This window comes from Natrix helvetica, assembly GCF_964273705.1.
Source record: "Natrix helvetica genome assembly, chromosome: 1".
Classification (NCBI taxonomy): Eukaryota; Metazoa; Chordata; class Lepidosauria; order Squamata; family Natricidae; genus Natrix; species Natrix helvetica.
This window is the reverse complement of record NC_138548.1, coordinates 104,048,884-104,061,697: the sequence shown is the minus strand read 5'-3', so window position 1 is coordinate 104,061,697 and position 12,814 is coordinate 104,048,884. Positions and strand designations below refer to the sequence as shown.

General features: G+C 40.2%; 1 protein-coding gene across 5 annotated transcripts in view; it reads right to left on the bottom strand.

The window, feature by feature from the left end:
• DENND2B (DENN domain containing 2B) overlaps positions 1-12,814 on the bottom strand; it is a 159,021-nt gene that overhangs the window by 46,884 nt on the left and 99,323 nt on the right. For all 5 annotated transcript variants that reach the window (XM_081949497.1, XM_081949495.1, XM_081949496.1 and 2 more), the window contains one exon: positions 11,330-11,463. In XM_081949497.1, coding sequence (XP_081805623.1) covers positions 11,330-11,463 — 134 coding nt within the window. The remainder of the gene's footprint in view (positions 1-11,329; positions 11,464-12,814) is intronic.

Genomic DNA, 12,814 nt, shown 5'->3' with positions numbered 1-12,814 from the left:
TATGGAATGACAAACATAGGGTTTGAAAAGTCACATCACTCTGATTAACATCCAGTTAGAATCCTGGACTGCTAGGTCTTTATTGCCTTTTGGAAACCCAGTAAAGTTGGGAAGGACTATCTATCCAGGGAGGTTGATGACTATGCCATGGGGATAAAGTAAGGGAGAAAGTTTCTGTAATACAATCAGCATGCTGCAGAGGGAAAATTATAATCTAGTGCTGGTTCAAGCACTAATGGTATTCATGCCCGTTGTGCTGCTTCAGCATACTGAAAAATACACCCAGCCCCTTAGAAACACAGTGAAGGATATCCCATCCTGTTGGCTGTGAAGTATGGCAGATGGAAAGCTGCACCTAAGCAAAACTAAGCAGTAATAGGGGGCAAGAGTGAAAAATGGGACTGAGAAAAACTGCATTCCTTATATTTATATGAAGTCACAGTTTTAATCTGGGAGGAGGAATTTCATGGTGCAGTTAAAGAATTTCTCCTACTTTGGCTCTCATAAAAGGACCAGATCTGGAAATAAACAACTTACCTCACAGGGACTTTCTAATACAGGGCTCCTAGTTTAAGACTGTGGACAGACAGACAGATGTACTGATAGAGGAGTGACAGCGAGACACAAAATCAGAAAACAAATGGTACCTGGAGGTCTAGATAAAGTCCAAGAAATACATTCTAAAACAAACAACTGATAACTCTCTTCATTCTGCAATAAAGTGCCACAACCTATAGGTGTACAAGAAAGTTACAGACCTCCCAACTACTATACATTAGTTAAATAATTATACAAAACAAGCCTTCTTTTGCAACTTTGCTGAAAAATGGGTCCGATTGGAAACTGGTCTGAATATTGGCAAAGTATGGTACTTGTTTCCAAGTAATGATAAGTGCAGTAGATATATTACAGCAGGTTTCCCCAACCCCTGGAACAATACCGGTCCCTGGCCTGTATGGAACTGGACATCACAGCTGGAGGTGAGCAGTGGGCAAGGGAGCAAATATTGGACAGCAATAGCACTTAGATTTATATACCGCTTCACACAGCTTTATAGCCCTCTTTAAGTGGTTTTAGAGTCAGCATACTGTCCCTAACAATCTGGTTCCTCATTTTACCAACCTTGGAAGGATGGAAGGCTGAGTCAACCTTGAACCCTTCAGGATTGAACTCCTGGAGTCAGCAGTGAGTTAGCCTGCAGTACTACATTCTAACCACTGTGCCACCACAGCTCTAAATGAAACCATCCCCTCCCCAGTCCATGGAAAAACTGACTTCCACGAAACTGACTTCCCTATTGCCTAAAAGATCAGAGTTCACTTCATCGTAGGACTGAGGCTGCGTTGTCTGCCTTTCCTCAGATTTAAGCAAACCACTTTTCTTCATAACAAAATTGTCTGCTTGCCCATATTAAGAAAAAGCGAGATAGAAATAGTGGAATGCTTAAGGGAGAATTATAAGGAAGCAAAGGTGATGAACATCACAATGGACATTAAAGTCAAATGCTTCCCCATTCAAATCTTGGTGGGACAGAGTGCTACAGAACTTTTTACCTTTCAAGATTTGTCCCTTCTGATTTAGATGTCTCTAAACAAATTATACCATTAATAGAAAAAACTGGCCAATAAAATATAGAAGATTATTAAAAGAAAACACTTGTGGATGCCAATGAAATTACTATGATGAAACTTGACCGTGGAAATGACTTCGGACAATGCTGGCTCCGTCAGCTAAAAAACGTGCTTAATCTAGTTATGAATTTATCCTTTTATGTGTTCACTCAATATCCTGAATCACAAACCAATAAAATAGGCAAGGTTTTCACAATGTGCTAAGCCAACAACTAATCAAATCAACAACTAATGTTAACCAAGCTTAGTGTACTGTGGGAGCATACCTGCTAGGTTTTATGTGTAATCCACTCGTGAAATGTGAGGCCATATAAATAAATAAACAAACAAACAAATAATGCTAAAACCCTTTACGTACCACAACTCTGCCACAAGAGCCTCTCTCTGACCAGGTAAAAGTTGAGGCTAATGTAATTGAAGGGATAATTGTAGACTTCAAACAGACTTTAAAATATGTGAATGGGAGGAATGATGGTGGAAGAGTTAAGTAAAAACTCAAGGTAAGTTTAAAAAACAACAAATTCGCTTAATAACTAATCAATGAGTTTGTTAATAAAATGTGACAGCTCAAACAATGTGGAAATTGCTCTAAATTGTACTTAAATATATTTGTCATCACTTGGTTATTAAAACAGTTACATTGCCTAAAAGCTTCTGTAGCACTGGGGAAAAGAACAAACAAAACAAACAATTCACAACTTCTGGAGGAAAGTTGTTCCACTGATTAATTGTTCTAACTGTCAGGAAATCTCTCCTCAGTTCTAAGTTGCTTCTCTCCTTGATTAGTTTCCACCCATTGCTTCTTGTTCTACCCTCAGGTGCCTTGGAGAATAGTTTGACTCCCTCTTCTTTGTGGCAACCTCTGAGATATCGGAACACTGTCTCCCCTAGTCCTTTTCATAAGGCTAGATATACTTAACTTCATAATATCATATGTGATCATTTGATGCAGGTACATGGTTTTTTAGTGGAACAGACAACTGTCTCTCTCAAGCAGTGCATCTCCGGACTTACTGTACAGAATCTCTACAGCTGTTCTAACTTCCAAGCTTTGCCAACCCCAACTCTCTTCCAGCTGGATCTCAGTCAGCAGTTCTTAAATACATGGTGATTCACAGAAAACAAGCACTTGGCAAAATGTGTTAGTTCTTCAAACAATGTGTAGATACATTGTAAAACAGTATTACATGAATCCTACAGTAAACGGCAATAAGAACTAGTGAGCTAAAGAAAAAAAATCTATAGGGTACAAAGTCACCATATTAACCTTGACCCCACTCTGACCCCTAAACTCAACTTGTACCTATGACGGTTCACTTTTGAACTATTTACATTCCAGCTGTTCATGATAAGGCCATCAAAATCCAATCAAAATCACAGTAAGCCACTAGAAAACAATACTGTAATACCATAAGAAATCATGCTTCATTTCTTTTTCATCCCCTTGCCCTTCACATTCTCTTTTATGCCATGTCTCATGTTGTATACGTACAGGGGGGTAGGAGGTGCCTCGAGTTAGTTTTGACTAGTGACAATTCCTGGACAAATCCCTGTAGTTTTCTCGGCAATGTTTTTAAAAGTGTTTTGTCCTTCCTTCCTTCCTTCCTTCCTTCCTTCCTTCCTTCCTTCCTTCCTTCTGCCGAGAGAGAGGAACTGGCCCAAGGTCACCCAGCTGGAATCATACCTAAGGAGGCACTATAACTCACAGTCTGCCAATTTTTAAGCCTTATGCTTTAACCACTCACCAAACTATGTCTATCATATTTCTATTCTCTTTAAAATGCAATGAGAATCTTTTACACTGAAAAGAAGCATTATAAGGCCACTAATAACAACCCAAAGGCATAACCTACCAGAATCATGACTCCTAGTATGTCACAGAAGAGCATGCAGAGTTTTGAGTTCTTCACAACTCTTAAATAAGTAAAACGTTAACAAAGCAAAAGGATATTTATTTATTTATTTATTTACTTACTTACTTACTTACTTACTTACTTACTTACTTACTTACTTACTTAGCTATTTCTATAACACCCAACATATAATTATCTAGATATTTGGCAACTTAGAATCTTGAAGTAAGTAAATCCAACTGTTATATTTAAAAGAAGGGAGAGGGAAATAGAAATCTTGCCAGGTCTTTTCTGATATTTTGGCTAGTATTAAAAAGCTATAGATTATTGGTTTACCTTTTTGTAAACCAGCATAATCATGTTTGCTTCAAATAATTAATTAAGCCCTCAGAAAGTTTCAATTCTCAGTTATCATATGTGGTTTACATATGAATGGGAAAAACAAACATTGTATTAGTTTTTACTAAGAATCTGCACAAGTTCAGATAGAGATCTCAGCAAAATCTAGTCACATACATAGACATACAGATGTCTTTTTTGTTCCAGATTTGCTTTCAGCCATCAGTTTAACAATAAGAATTTTCCAAATTCCTGAGAGAAATTTGGAGATTACTGAATATCTCCAAAAACAATGAATAGTATATGACTAACATCATTTTTTATTTAACTCTAGACTCAGTTTAAGTAATTACAATGGTTTCTGATAGATAGAATGGGAGCAACCCCCCCCCCCCAAATATAGGATAGTTTAGGAAAGATAGAATGATGCCAAGCCTGTCTCTAAAACTGAACAAAGTCCAGAGGCTAAAATGGACAAAAGAAATCAAATAAGAGCCAGTTTATTAGTAGCTGAGGTCCCCGCCTAGAAACCAGAAGAGTCTGAGTTCTGTTTTAGGCATGAGAGCTGACGGGGGGACCTTGAGCCAGCCACCCACCTCACTGGATTGTTGTTGTGGGGACAGTAGGAGGAAGAAGGAGTACTTATGTACGTTCACCATCCTGATTTATTTATAAAATAATTCTAATCAGAATAAATAAGGCAGGATTTTAAAAATCTAACAAAAGATGAATAAAATTACAGTTACTAGTGGGGATTTTTGCACAGACTTTACAGTAAAACTATCTTCAGCTGTATCTGGAATATAAATTTCCCACTGGCAACACTGGCTCTTTCCCCATTTTCCTTTCAATTTCAATTAATTTCTTTTTTTGTAGATTATGGGAAAGCTGGATTATGCCAAGAATGCCCATTGTGTTCCAAGTCTCTTTCTTTGATATTTTGGTGTAATGAATGTTCTTAGCTCCAGATGAAATATGTTTTTATCATAAAGCTAACACTGAGAACTTTATTCATCTTTCAGAGCTAGGTAGAACAACTTTTATTTCAGAAAATTATCCTTTCTGTCAGGTGATGTGCCATTACTTTGTGTTTTTAAAATATCAGAATTGTTTTGCTCTTCTTAAAACTTTTTCCTATTTCAGCTTTTTTTTTTAACCATTATAATGAGTTTGATTATGAAGTTCATTATAGTAATCACTGCCATTTTATATATGATAACCTGAAAGAAATCACCTTGGTGGAGATTGCTTCTGAATAAAACTAACATAGGATTGCTTTAAATCACTTTATGGATTACCACAGAGAGAAAATTAAAAGAATAGAGTGCTCTGATTCACTAACATACTTTTATTAAACTAATTATTAACATACAACTCAATAAAAGAGCATGGAATATATCAACGGAGAAATATTTTTCATGATTTGGTATTAATCTTTGAAAATGAGTCAAAAGGGTGGGAATGATAACAGCCCTAGTCATCAAAGCACATTGCTATAATAAAACTTCCCTAAATGAAGGAGAAAAAATATAGAATTTAATATATACAGAGGAATGATTTCAAACGTATTATACCAACAGAAAACAATTGGGGATTCTTTTATAAACCTAATTTTAATAGAAATTTTTCTCTAAAGAAGAAGAAGGAATTTAAATCACAGTCCTTTCAAATATGATATCGCTACTGTAGACAGAAGGGGTGTTAATAGAAAGAGAAAACAACTCATAATTCATCTATTTTTATTATTAAGTATTTACGGTAGTTACCATGTAGTTAATCATTTTAACAAAATGTCAACAGTCTCATAGGAGACATCATGTATTTTTTACATTGGACAAAAATGTTGGCTTTGGTTTGACTTTCAAATACAGAGCTAATGATGACACCATTATTATGGCTTCCTGTTTTAATGTTAATCTCATGCAGTAGACCCAAGTACACTCTAATTTACTTCCTTAGCACTACCTGATTACACAATAATCTTGTAGAGACATTTTGAAATCATTATGTTAATTGTAATACATAAATTTATAGGAAGTCAAAAAGTATTTAATTACGTAAATGAATTAAACTCTATGTTATTAGTGCTAGCATTTTTAAATGGTGCGTATGTATTCATTTTTTTCTTTTTTAATGAATCTGAACTTATTTTGATCAAGAGCTATAAAGTTCAATATTGTTTTATAACATCCAGAAACAAGATACTGTGGCCTAGGGAGAAGAAAAGATCATTGAATATACCACTATACCAGAAAGAAGAAAACTATCCGAAGCATTGCTCTCATTCTTCATGATAGCAAAGTTTTGCTTGTGCTGTTTCAAAGAATAGAGCCATATATGGGAAGAGAAATGCCAAATGAACAGAAAAGATTCAGTTAAGGGAGAGGGTCAGAAAATCAAACGGAAACTATTAAAGCAAAGCTTCTCCTAGTAGTAAGAAAACTGGACACGGAGGGGAAAAAAAGATCTTCATTAATGGCGTTAGAGACAATGATTATAGAATAAGAACAACCATTCAGTGAGTTCAGTAAGAAAATAAAGACTGTAAGCTCCCTTGAGACAATGATTAGCAAACAGAAGTTTACATACTTTGTACATGTAACATGATCTGACAATGGAGGAAAAGAATAATCATGATCAAGAATCTGAAGGAAGTAAAAGAAGGGGAGGCAGTGAGAATGCCTCTGGGGAGAGGTATGTTTGGCGGTCTTTTTCTACATAATATTTATAGTATAGCCTTTATTGTCATTGTTCAAAATAAATACAACGAAATTGGTTAATATAAGAAATTGGACCCAATTCAATGAGACCTAACCAATAATTTATTACATTACAATTAGAAATGAAGAATTGCTCCTTTTTCTCCCTATTTAAGTCAAAATATGCTCAATAAGTATACACATGCTCATTAATAATCTGATCACATAAATTCAGGGATTACACATTTCTCTTACTCCCAGGATTTAAAAGAGCCACTAATTATTCTTTATGCCAGCTGTGAAGGAATAATAATAATCTAGCAATAACACTTAGACATATACTGCTTTACAGTGCTTTTACAGCAGTTTACAGAGTCAGCATATTGCCCCCACAATCTGGGTCCTCATTTTACCAACCTCAGAAGGATGGAAGGCTGAGTCACCCTTGAACCTGGTGAGATTCGAACTGTCAAATTGCAGGCAGCCACAGGCAACAGAAGTAGCCTGGCGTACTGCACTCTAACCACTGCGCCACCACGGCTCTTATATATAGGTAATCCTTGACTTTACAACCAATCATTTAACAACTATTTGGGTGACAACCTTGGGACAGATGCTTTAGAGTCCGTAAAGCACTTTCAACTGTTGTAAAGCATCACATACACACACACACACTTACATGATCACATTTTGGGTGCTTGGCAACCTGTTCACATTTACAACAGGTTGCCAAGTGTCCTGTGATTTCCATTTGCCATCTTCTCTGGCAGCTTTCCTAGAAAGTCAATGGGGAAGCCAGCAAGGCAAGGTTGCAAGTAGAAGAAAGCTTCATTCACCCAGTGCATTAAGGGATTTCCCCTCTCCTCCATGCAGAGAAAGGATATTCTTCTGCTGGAGGAATGGAACTCAGATCTGGCAAAAACACTAGCAAATGCCATTGTTGTGGAAAACTCAGAACAATGCTATTCACTAGCATTTCCCCCTCCAGAGGGAAAAAGCTAATGGGTGCCATCATTATGAGCCTCCCAGAGCGATGGCACTCATGTTTGTTCTCCCCAGCAAGGTGGGTAGAGGGGCCAGGCCTCCCAGGTGTAGTGGGAAACCTGGGCTCTCTCCCCCCTCACCAACATTGGCAGTTCAGGTCCTCTCTCTCGCACTCCATTTAACCCATGCAGTCACTTAACAACTGCAATTAGAAATGCTGAGATTGCAATCGATGATTGAAGTAATCATTTAGAGTCCCAATTAATGACTGCTATGTTCAACAACTGAGATTCTAGATGCACTCAGGGTTGCAAAATGAGTACTACCTGTAATCTGGTTGTTTAACTTGGTGGCACAGGAGTTGAAGGGCAGGATTGCAGGAAAACTCTGCCCACAACTTGGAGTTTGATCCTGACTAACCCTGCACTTACAGGAAAACACAAAGAAGAAGAAAATTATGCAAAATATCATCACAAGTAGTACACAGAATCTTGTTTATCATATCAAGATGAGGAAGAATAGTGGATTTGTTCATTATAATCTATGGCAATTCAGATTCCAGATTTCACTTACAGAAGAGAGTTATCCAGATTAGAGTTTGGCTGCCCATGAACTTGCTACCCAAATATCTATCTTGCAAGTGTTCATCCCAAACAGCACTGATAAACTCGAAGTATTACAGTCTTAAAATATGCTGGAAACAAAGTGTTTCAAATCAGGTTGCAGTATATTAAATTTAATTAGCCAAACTCCATCTTTCCTTATCTTTATTAGAAAGTCCTTTTTTAAATGTCCCTGTTGTGAATGGGTAATGGGATTTGTGAGTCATTACCCAAAGAAAAATCATTTTTACTCAATTTCGGGTAATTTATCCAGGTTTGGGAGGAACAAAATAGATTGGTCCGCACTAAAAAAATGGAAATCTCTTGAAAGAAATTGAAAGAATAAAATGGAAACAGTGAATAGGCCTGCCTTCTTCCATTATTCCACCCCTGAGAGAGCACTTCATGCTGAGAGGTTTTTCAAATGGGCAGGTCCACTCATTTCATAACACATTTCCATAATAATAATAATAATAATAAATATTTATTTCTTAGCCGCACCCTCTCCCGAAGGACTCGGGGCGGCGTACAATGAAACATATGAAATAAATATGGACAAAACAAACATATAACAGAGACATATACCGAGACATACACAAGGAGGAGGTCGGCTGATAAATAAAACAATTAAAATACAGTATTTAAAAACCCCTAGATAATTAAATATAATTAAAATACCCAGTAAAAGCCCGTCAGGAGCGATATGGTTAGATCAAAGTTGAGCCAGGCCAGCTACTTGGAATAGGTGGGTCTTAAGCTTAATACGAAAGGAGCGGAGGTCAGAGGTATTCCTAATATCCGGAGGGAGGTCATTCCACAGGGCTGGGCCCGCCACAGAGAAGGCTCTACTCCTAGGCGCTGCCCCCCGACACTGTCTTGTGGACGGCACCTGGAGGAGGCCCTCTCTGTGCGAGCGGATTGGTCGCAGGGATGTATACGATCCCGCAAGTAACTAGGTCCTGAGCCATGGAGCGCTTTAAAGATTATTATCAAAACCTTGAAACGCACCCGATAGACCACAGGAAGCCAGTGCAGCTCGCGCAGGAACGGTGTCACATGGGAGTACCTAGTACTCCCCATAATTACCCGCGCGGCTGCGTTCTGGACCAACTGTAGCCTCCGGGTGCATTTCAAGGGAAGCCCCATGTAGAGAGCGTTACAGTAGTCCAAGCGAGACGTCACCAGCGCATGAGTGACTGTGCGTAAGGCGTCCCGGTCCAGTAGGGGGCGCAATTGACGCACCAGGCGAACCTGGTGGAACGCCCCCCTTGCCACGGCTGTCACATGGTCATCCATGGACAGCCGGGCATCCAGGAGGACGCCCAAATTGCGCGCCCGCTCCACGGGGGCAAGTTGAATGCCCCCAATGGCCAATGATGGAATTAATTGGCTGAACCGGGGAGCTGGTACCCACAGCCACTCCGTCTTGGAGGGGTTGAGCTTGAGTCGGTTGTCATCCATCCAGATCCGTACGGCTTCCACACACCGGGACATCACTTTGATGGCCTCGTTGGGGTGGTTCGGGGTGGAAAAGTACAGCTGAGTATCATCAGCGTACAGATGGTATCCCACCCCGAAACCACGGATGATCTCACCCAGCGGCTTCATATATGTGTTGAAGAGGAGTGGCGAGAGGACCGACCCCTGTGGCACCCCACAAGTAAGGGGGCGTAGGGTCGACCTCTCTTCTCCTGCCAACACACGCTGCGTCCGGTCAGAAAGGTAGGAGCCGAACCACCGCAAAACGGTGCCCCGGACCCCCAACCCCTCCAGCCGGCGCAGCAGGATACCATGGTCGATGGTATCAAAAGCCGCCGAGAGGTCTAATAGGACCAGGATAGAGGAACAACCTCTGTCTCTGGCCCTCCAGAGATCATCCACCAACGCGACCAAGGCCGTCTCCGTGCTGTGACCGGGGCGGAAGCCGGACTGGCGCGGGTCTAGATAATCATTTTCCTCCAGATGTCGTGGAAACTGGTAGGCCACCACACTCTCTACAACCTTCGCCAAAAAGGGAAGGTGGGAGACAGGACGATAATTGGCCAGCTCCAAAGGGTCCAGGGAAGGCTTCTTGAGCAAGGGTCTCACCACCGCCTCTTTCAAGGCGGCCGGGAGAGACCCCTCGCTCAGCGAAGCATTCACTAGGCCCAGGAGCCAGTCTCGTGTAACCTCCCAGGATGCCAGTACAAGCCAGGAGGGACACGGGTCCAATAAACATGTGGTGGGTCGCAGTCGTCCACGCAATCTGTCCAAATCCTCGATGGCAACCAAGTCAAACTCCTCCCAGATCGATACCTCAAGACTCGCCATGGACGTCTCCATTGGATCACTGACAGGAACCCAATCTCTCCGGATTTGAGCGATTTTATCCTGCAGATATTTACCAAATTCCTCTGCCCTGCCCTGTAGGGGGGCCTCCCGCGGCCTCTGAAACAAGAGGGAGCGGGACACCCGAAACAGGGCGGCAGGGCAGTTCTCCGCGGATGCAATGAGAGTGGCACAATATTGGCGTTTGGCCACTCTCAATGCCACAAGGTACGTCCTTAAATGGGCTCGTGCCTGTGTTCGATCAAATTCGGAGCGAGAGGATCTCCAACGACTCTCTAGACGTCTCTTGCGGCACTTCATCACCCTTAGCTCCTCGGTAAACCAAGGGGCTAGGGTGGATCGTTGCCGCCGGAGAGGCCGCAAAGGCGCCACCCGGTTCAAGGCCCCGGTAGTTGCATTATTCCACGCAACTACCAGGTCCTCTACCTGGGGGCGGGTCAAGGTTACAGGAGGTGGCCCAAGCTCCGTCTGGAACCTATCAGGTTCCATCAGGCGCCTGGGGCGGAACCATCTGGAACTTTCCGGTTCCGCCCCAGTTAGCCAGTGGAAAAATCTGGTTGATGGCTCAGTCTCCTAAGCAGGATTGAACTACATTCTGATTTTTATCACTAATATACTTCTTCTACATGCATCTGAAATTTTTACTTCATTCTATATTCCAAATTAACAGGTTTCGCATTCCATTTTGCAAAAACCCATCTTCATAGATTAATATAGGGCTTTCTATAAAAAGTAGGGATCCAAACATCTTCCTTTCAAATAAGGTATATGCATTTGACCATTCCACATTCACTATCACCTGAATACAATAAAGAAGAGTTTCCCCAAGTTGCTATGTCACTACAGCTGCTCTTCATCAAACAACTATATTAGACATTGCAATATGTCCTTACCTACAATGTCTTCATAGGCATTCTCTTCTAAAGTGCTCTTAGATCCAAACTTGTGCTGACTGTCAGTACCATTCTCACTTGGGGAGGGAGGATATGACTGGTGGCTTGAAGCATCTTCAAATTCAAAGGATCTTCTATAGGGGACAAAAAGATAATACAATCATTTGTGATTGTGAGTGCTAAAACTTTTTTTTAAATGGAAGTTATTTAAAAAGGCAATTATATGATTTCCCTCTCCCTCACTATATTAAACAATATCCAAACTATTTTCCATATATTTTGTTGGACTTGTTTTGCCATAACATCACTTTAAACTAGTTAAACAATAACTATTTCTTTATTGTGGGCTTCCCCACTACCACAAAATGATTTTAGACCAATGCTGATTTATCAGATTTTTTTGCTATGTGCCTCTGTAATTCTACAGAATCTATGTTTGATCATAAATTGATGGATATGAGTATCTTTTTCAAAATCACCATGAAAGGTAAAACAAGTAGATTACTTGAATTCACTGCATGCTTGGAGAACAGTAGAAAGAGACAAGACTGCTTTGCCTTTCTCTGGTAGAGCAGTATATTTGGGCTGGTGCATATCCTTATAGTTAACTTACTTTGCTGTGAGCCACTTAATGCTACTAATATGCTGTGGATACTTTGACATTAGGATTGAGGAGCCTCTCTCACTGAATTTCTGAAACTCAATCTAAAAAAAGAAAAATGAATGGGCCAGCCAAGACAGGAGAACTTGTTCACATACTTTGCCTCTAATGGCACTGATTTGAATAGAAATACCCCTTAGATTTATATACCTCTTCACAGTGCTTTACAGCCCTCTTTAAGTGGTTTTACAGAGTCAGAATATTGCCCCCAAGAATCTGAGTCATTTTAGCGACCTCAGAAGGATGGAAGATTGAAACAACCTTAAGCCAGTGGGGAATCGAGCCCTTGACAGTCAACAGCCTGCAATACTGCAGCTGGCAGGGTAATCTTTCCAGTTTACACTCTAGTACACTCTAGTTTCTTACAATATTATCTGGCTAAAGCCTCAGCCATCAGAATATATCCATGGCATTCAAGACTAAAATAAACTCTCTGTTCATTCTGATCCTAGGCTAACGGTATTGTACCTACATTATAAAGGAAGATGCAACAAATAATTGTTCTCAGATACCAACATTGCTTCAGTCAAGAGTTTCCAAAACATTTGTGTGTTATATTCCGTGACAAACTATTAACTTCCAAAATAAAATGTAAATTTCAAGATTGCTGTTGTGGTGATTAGATCTTGTATTCAACAATACACAGTCTTCTGTATACAGCACATAAGCTACTCAGAACTTATCTCCCTGCTTGAAAAGTAAACATTATTTTTGCTTATTTTTGTCATGATGAGAAATCCCAGAAGCAGGTGGTAAGATCATTTCTTTTAAGCATCTCCTCCCACCCGAATATTTTATCTGGTCAAGTTGTTCTGACAGTACCC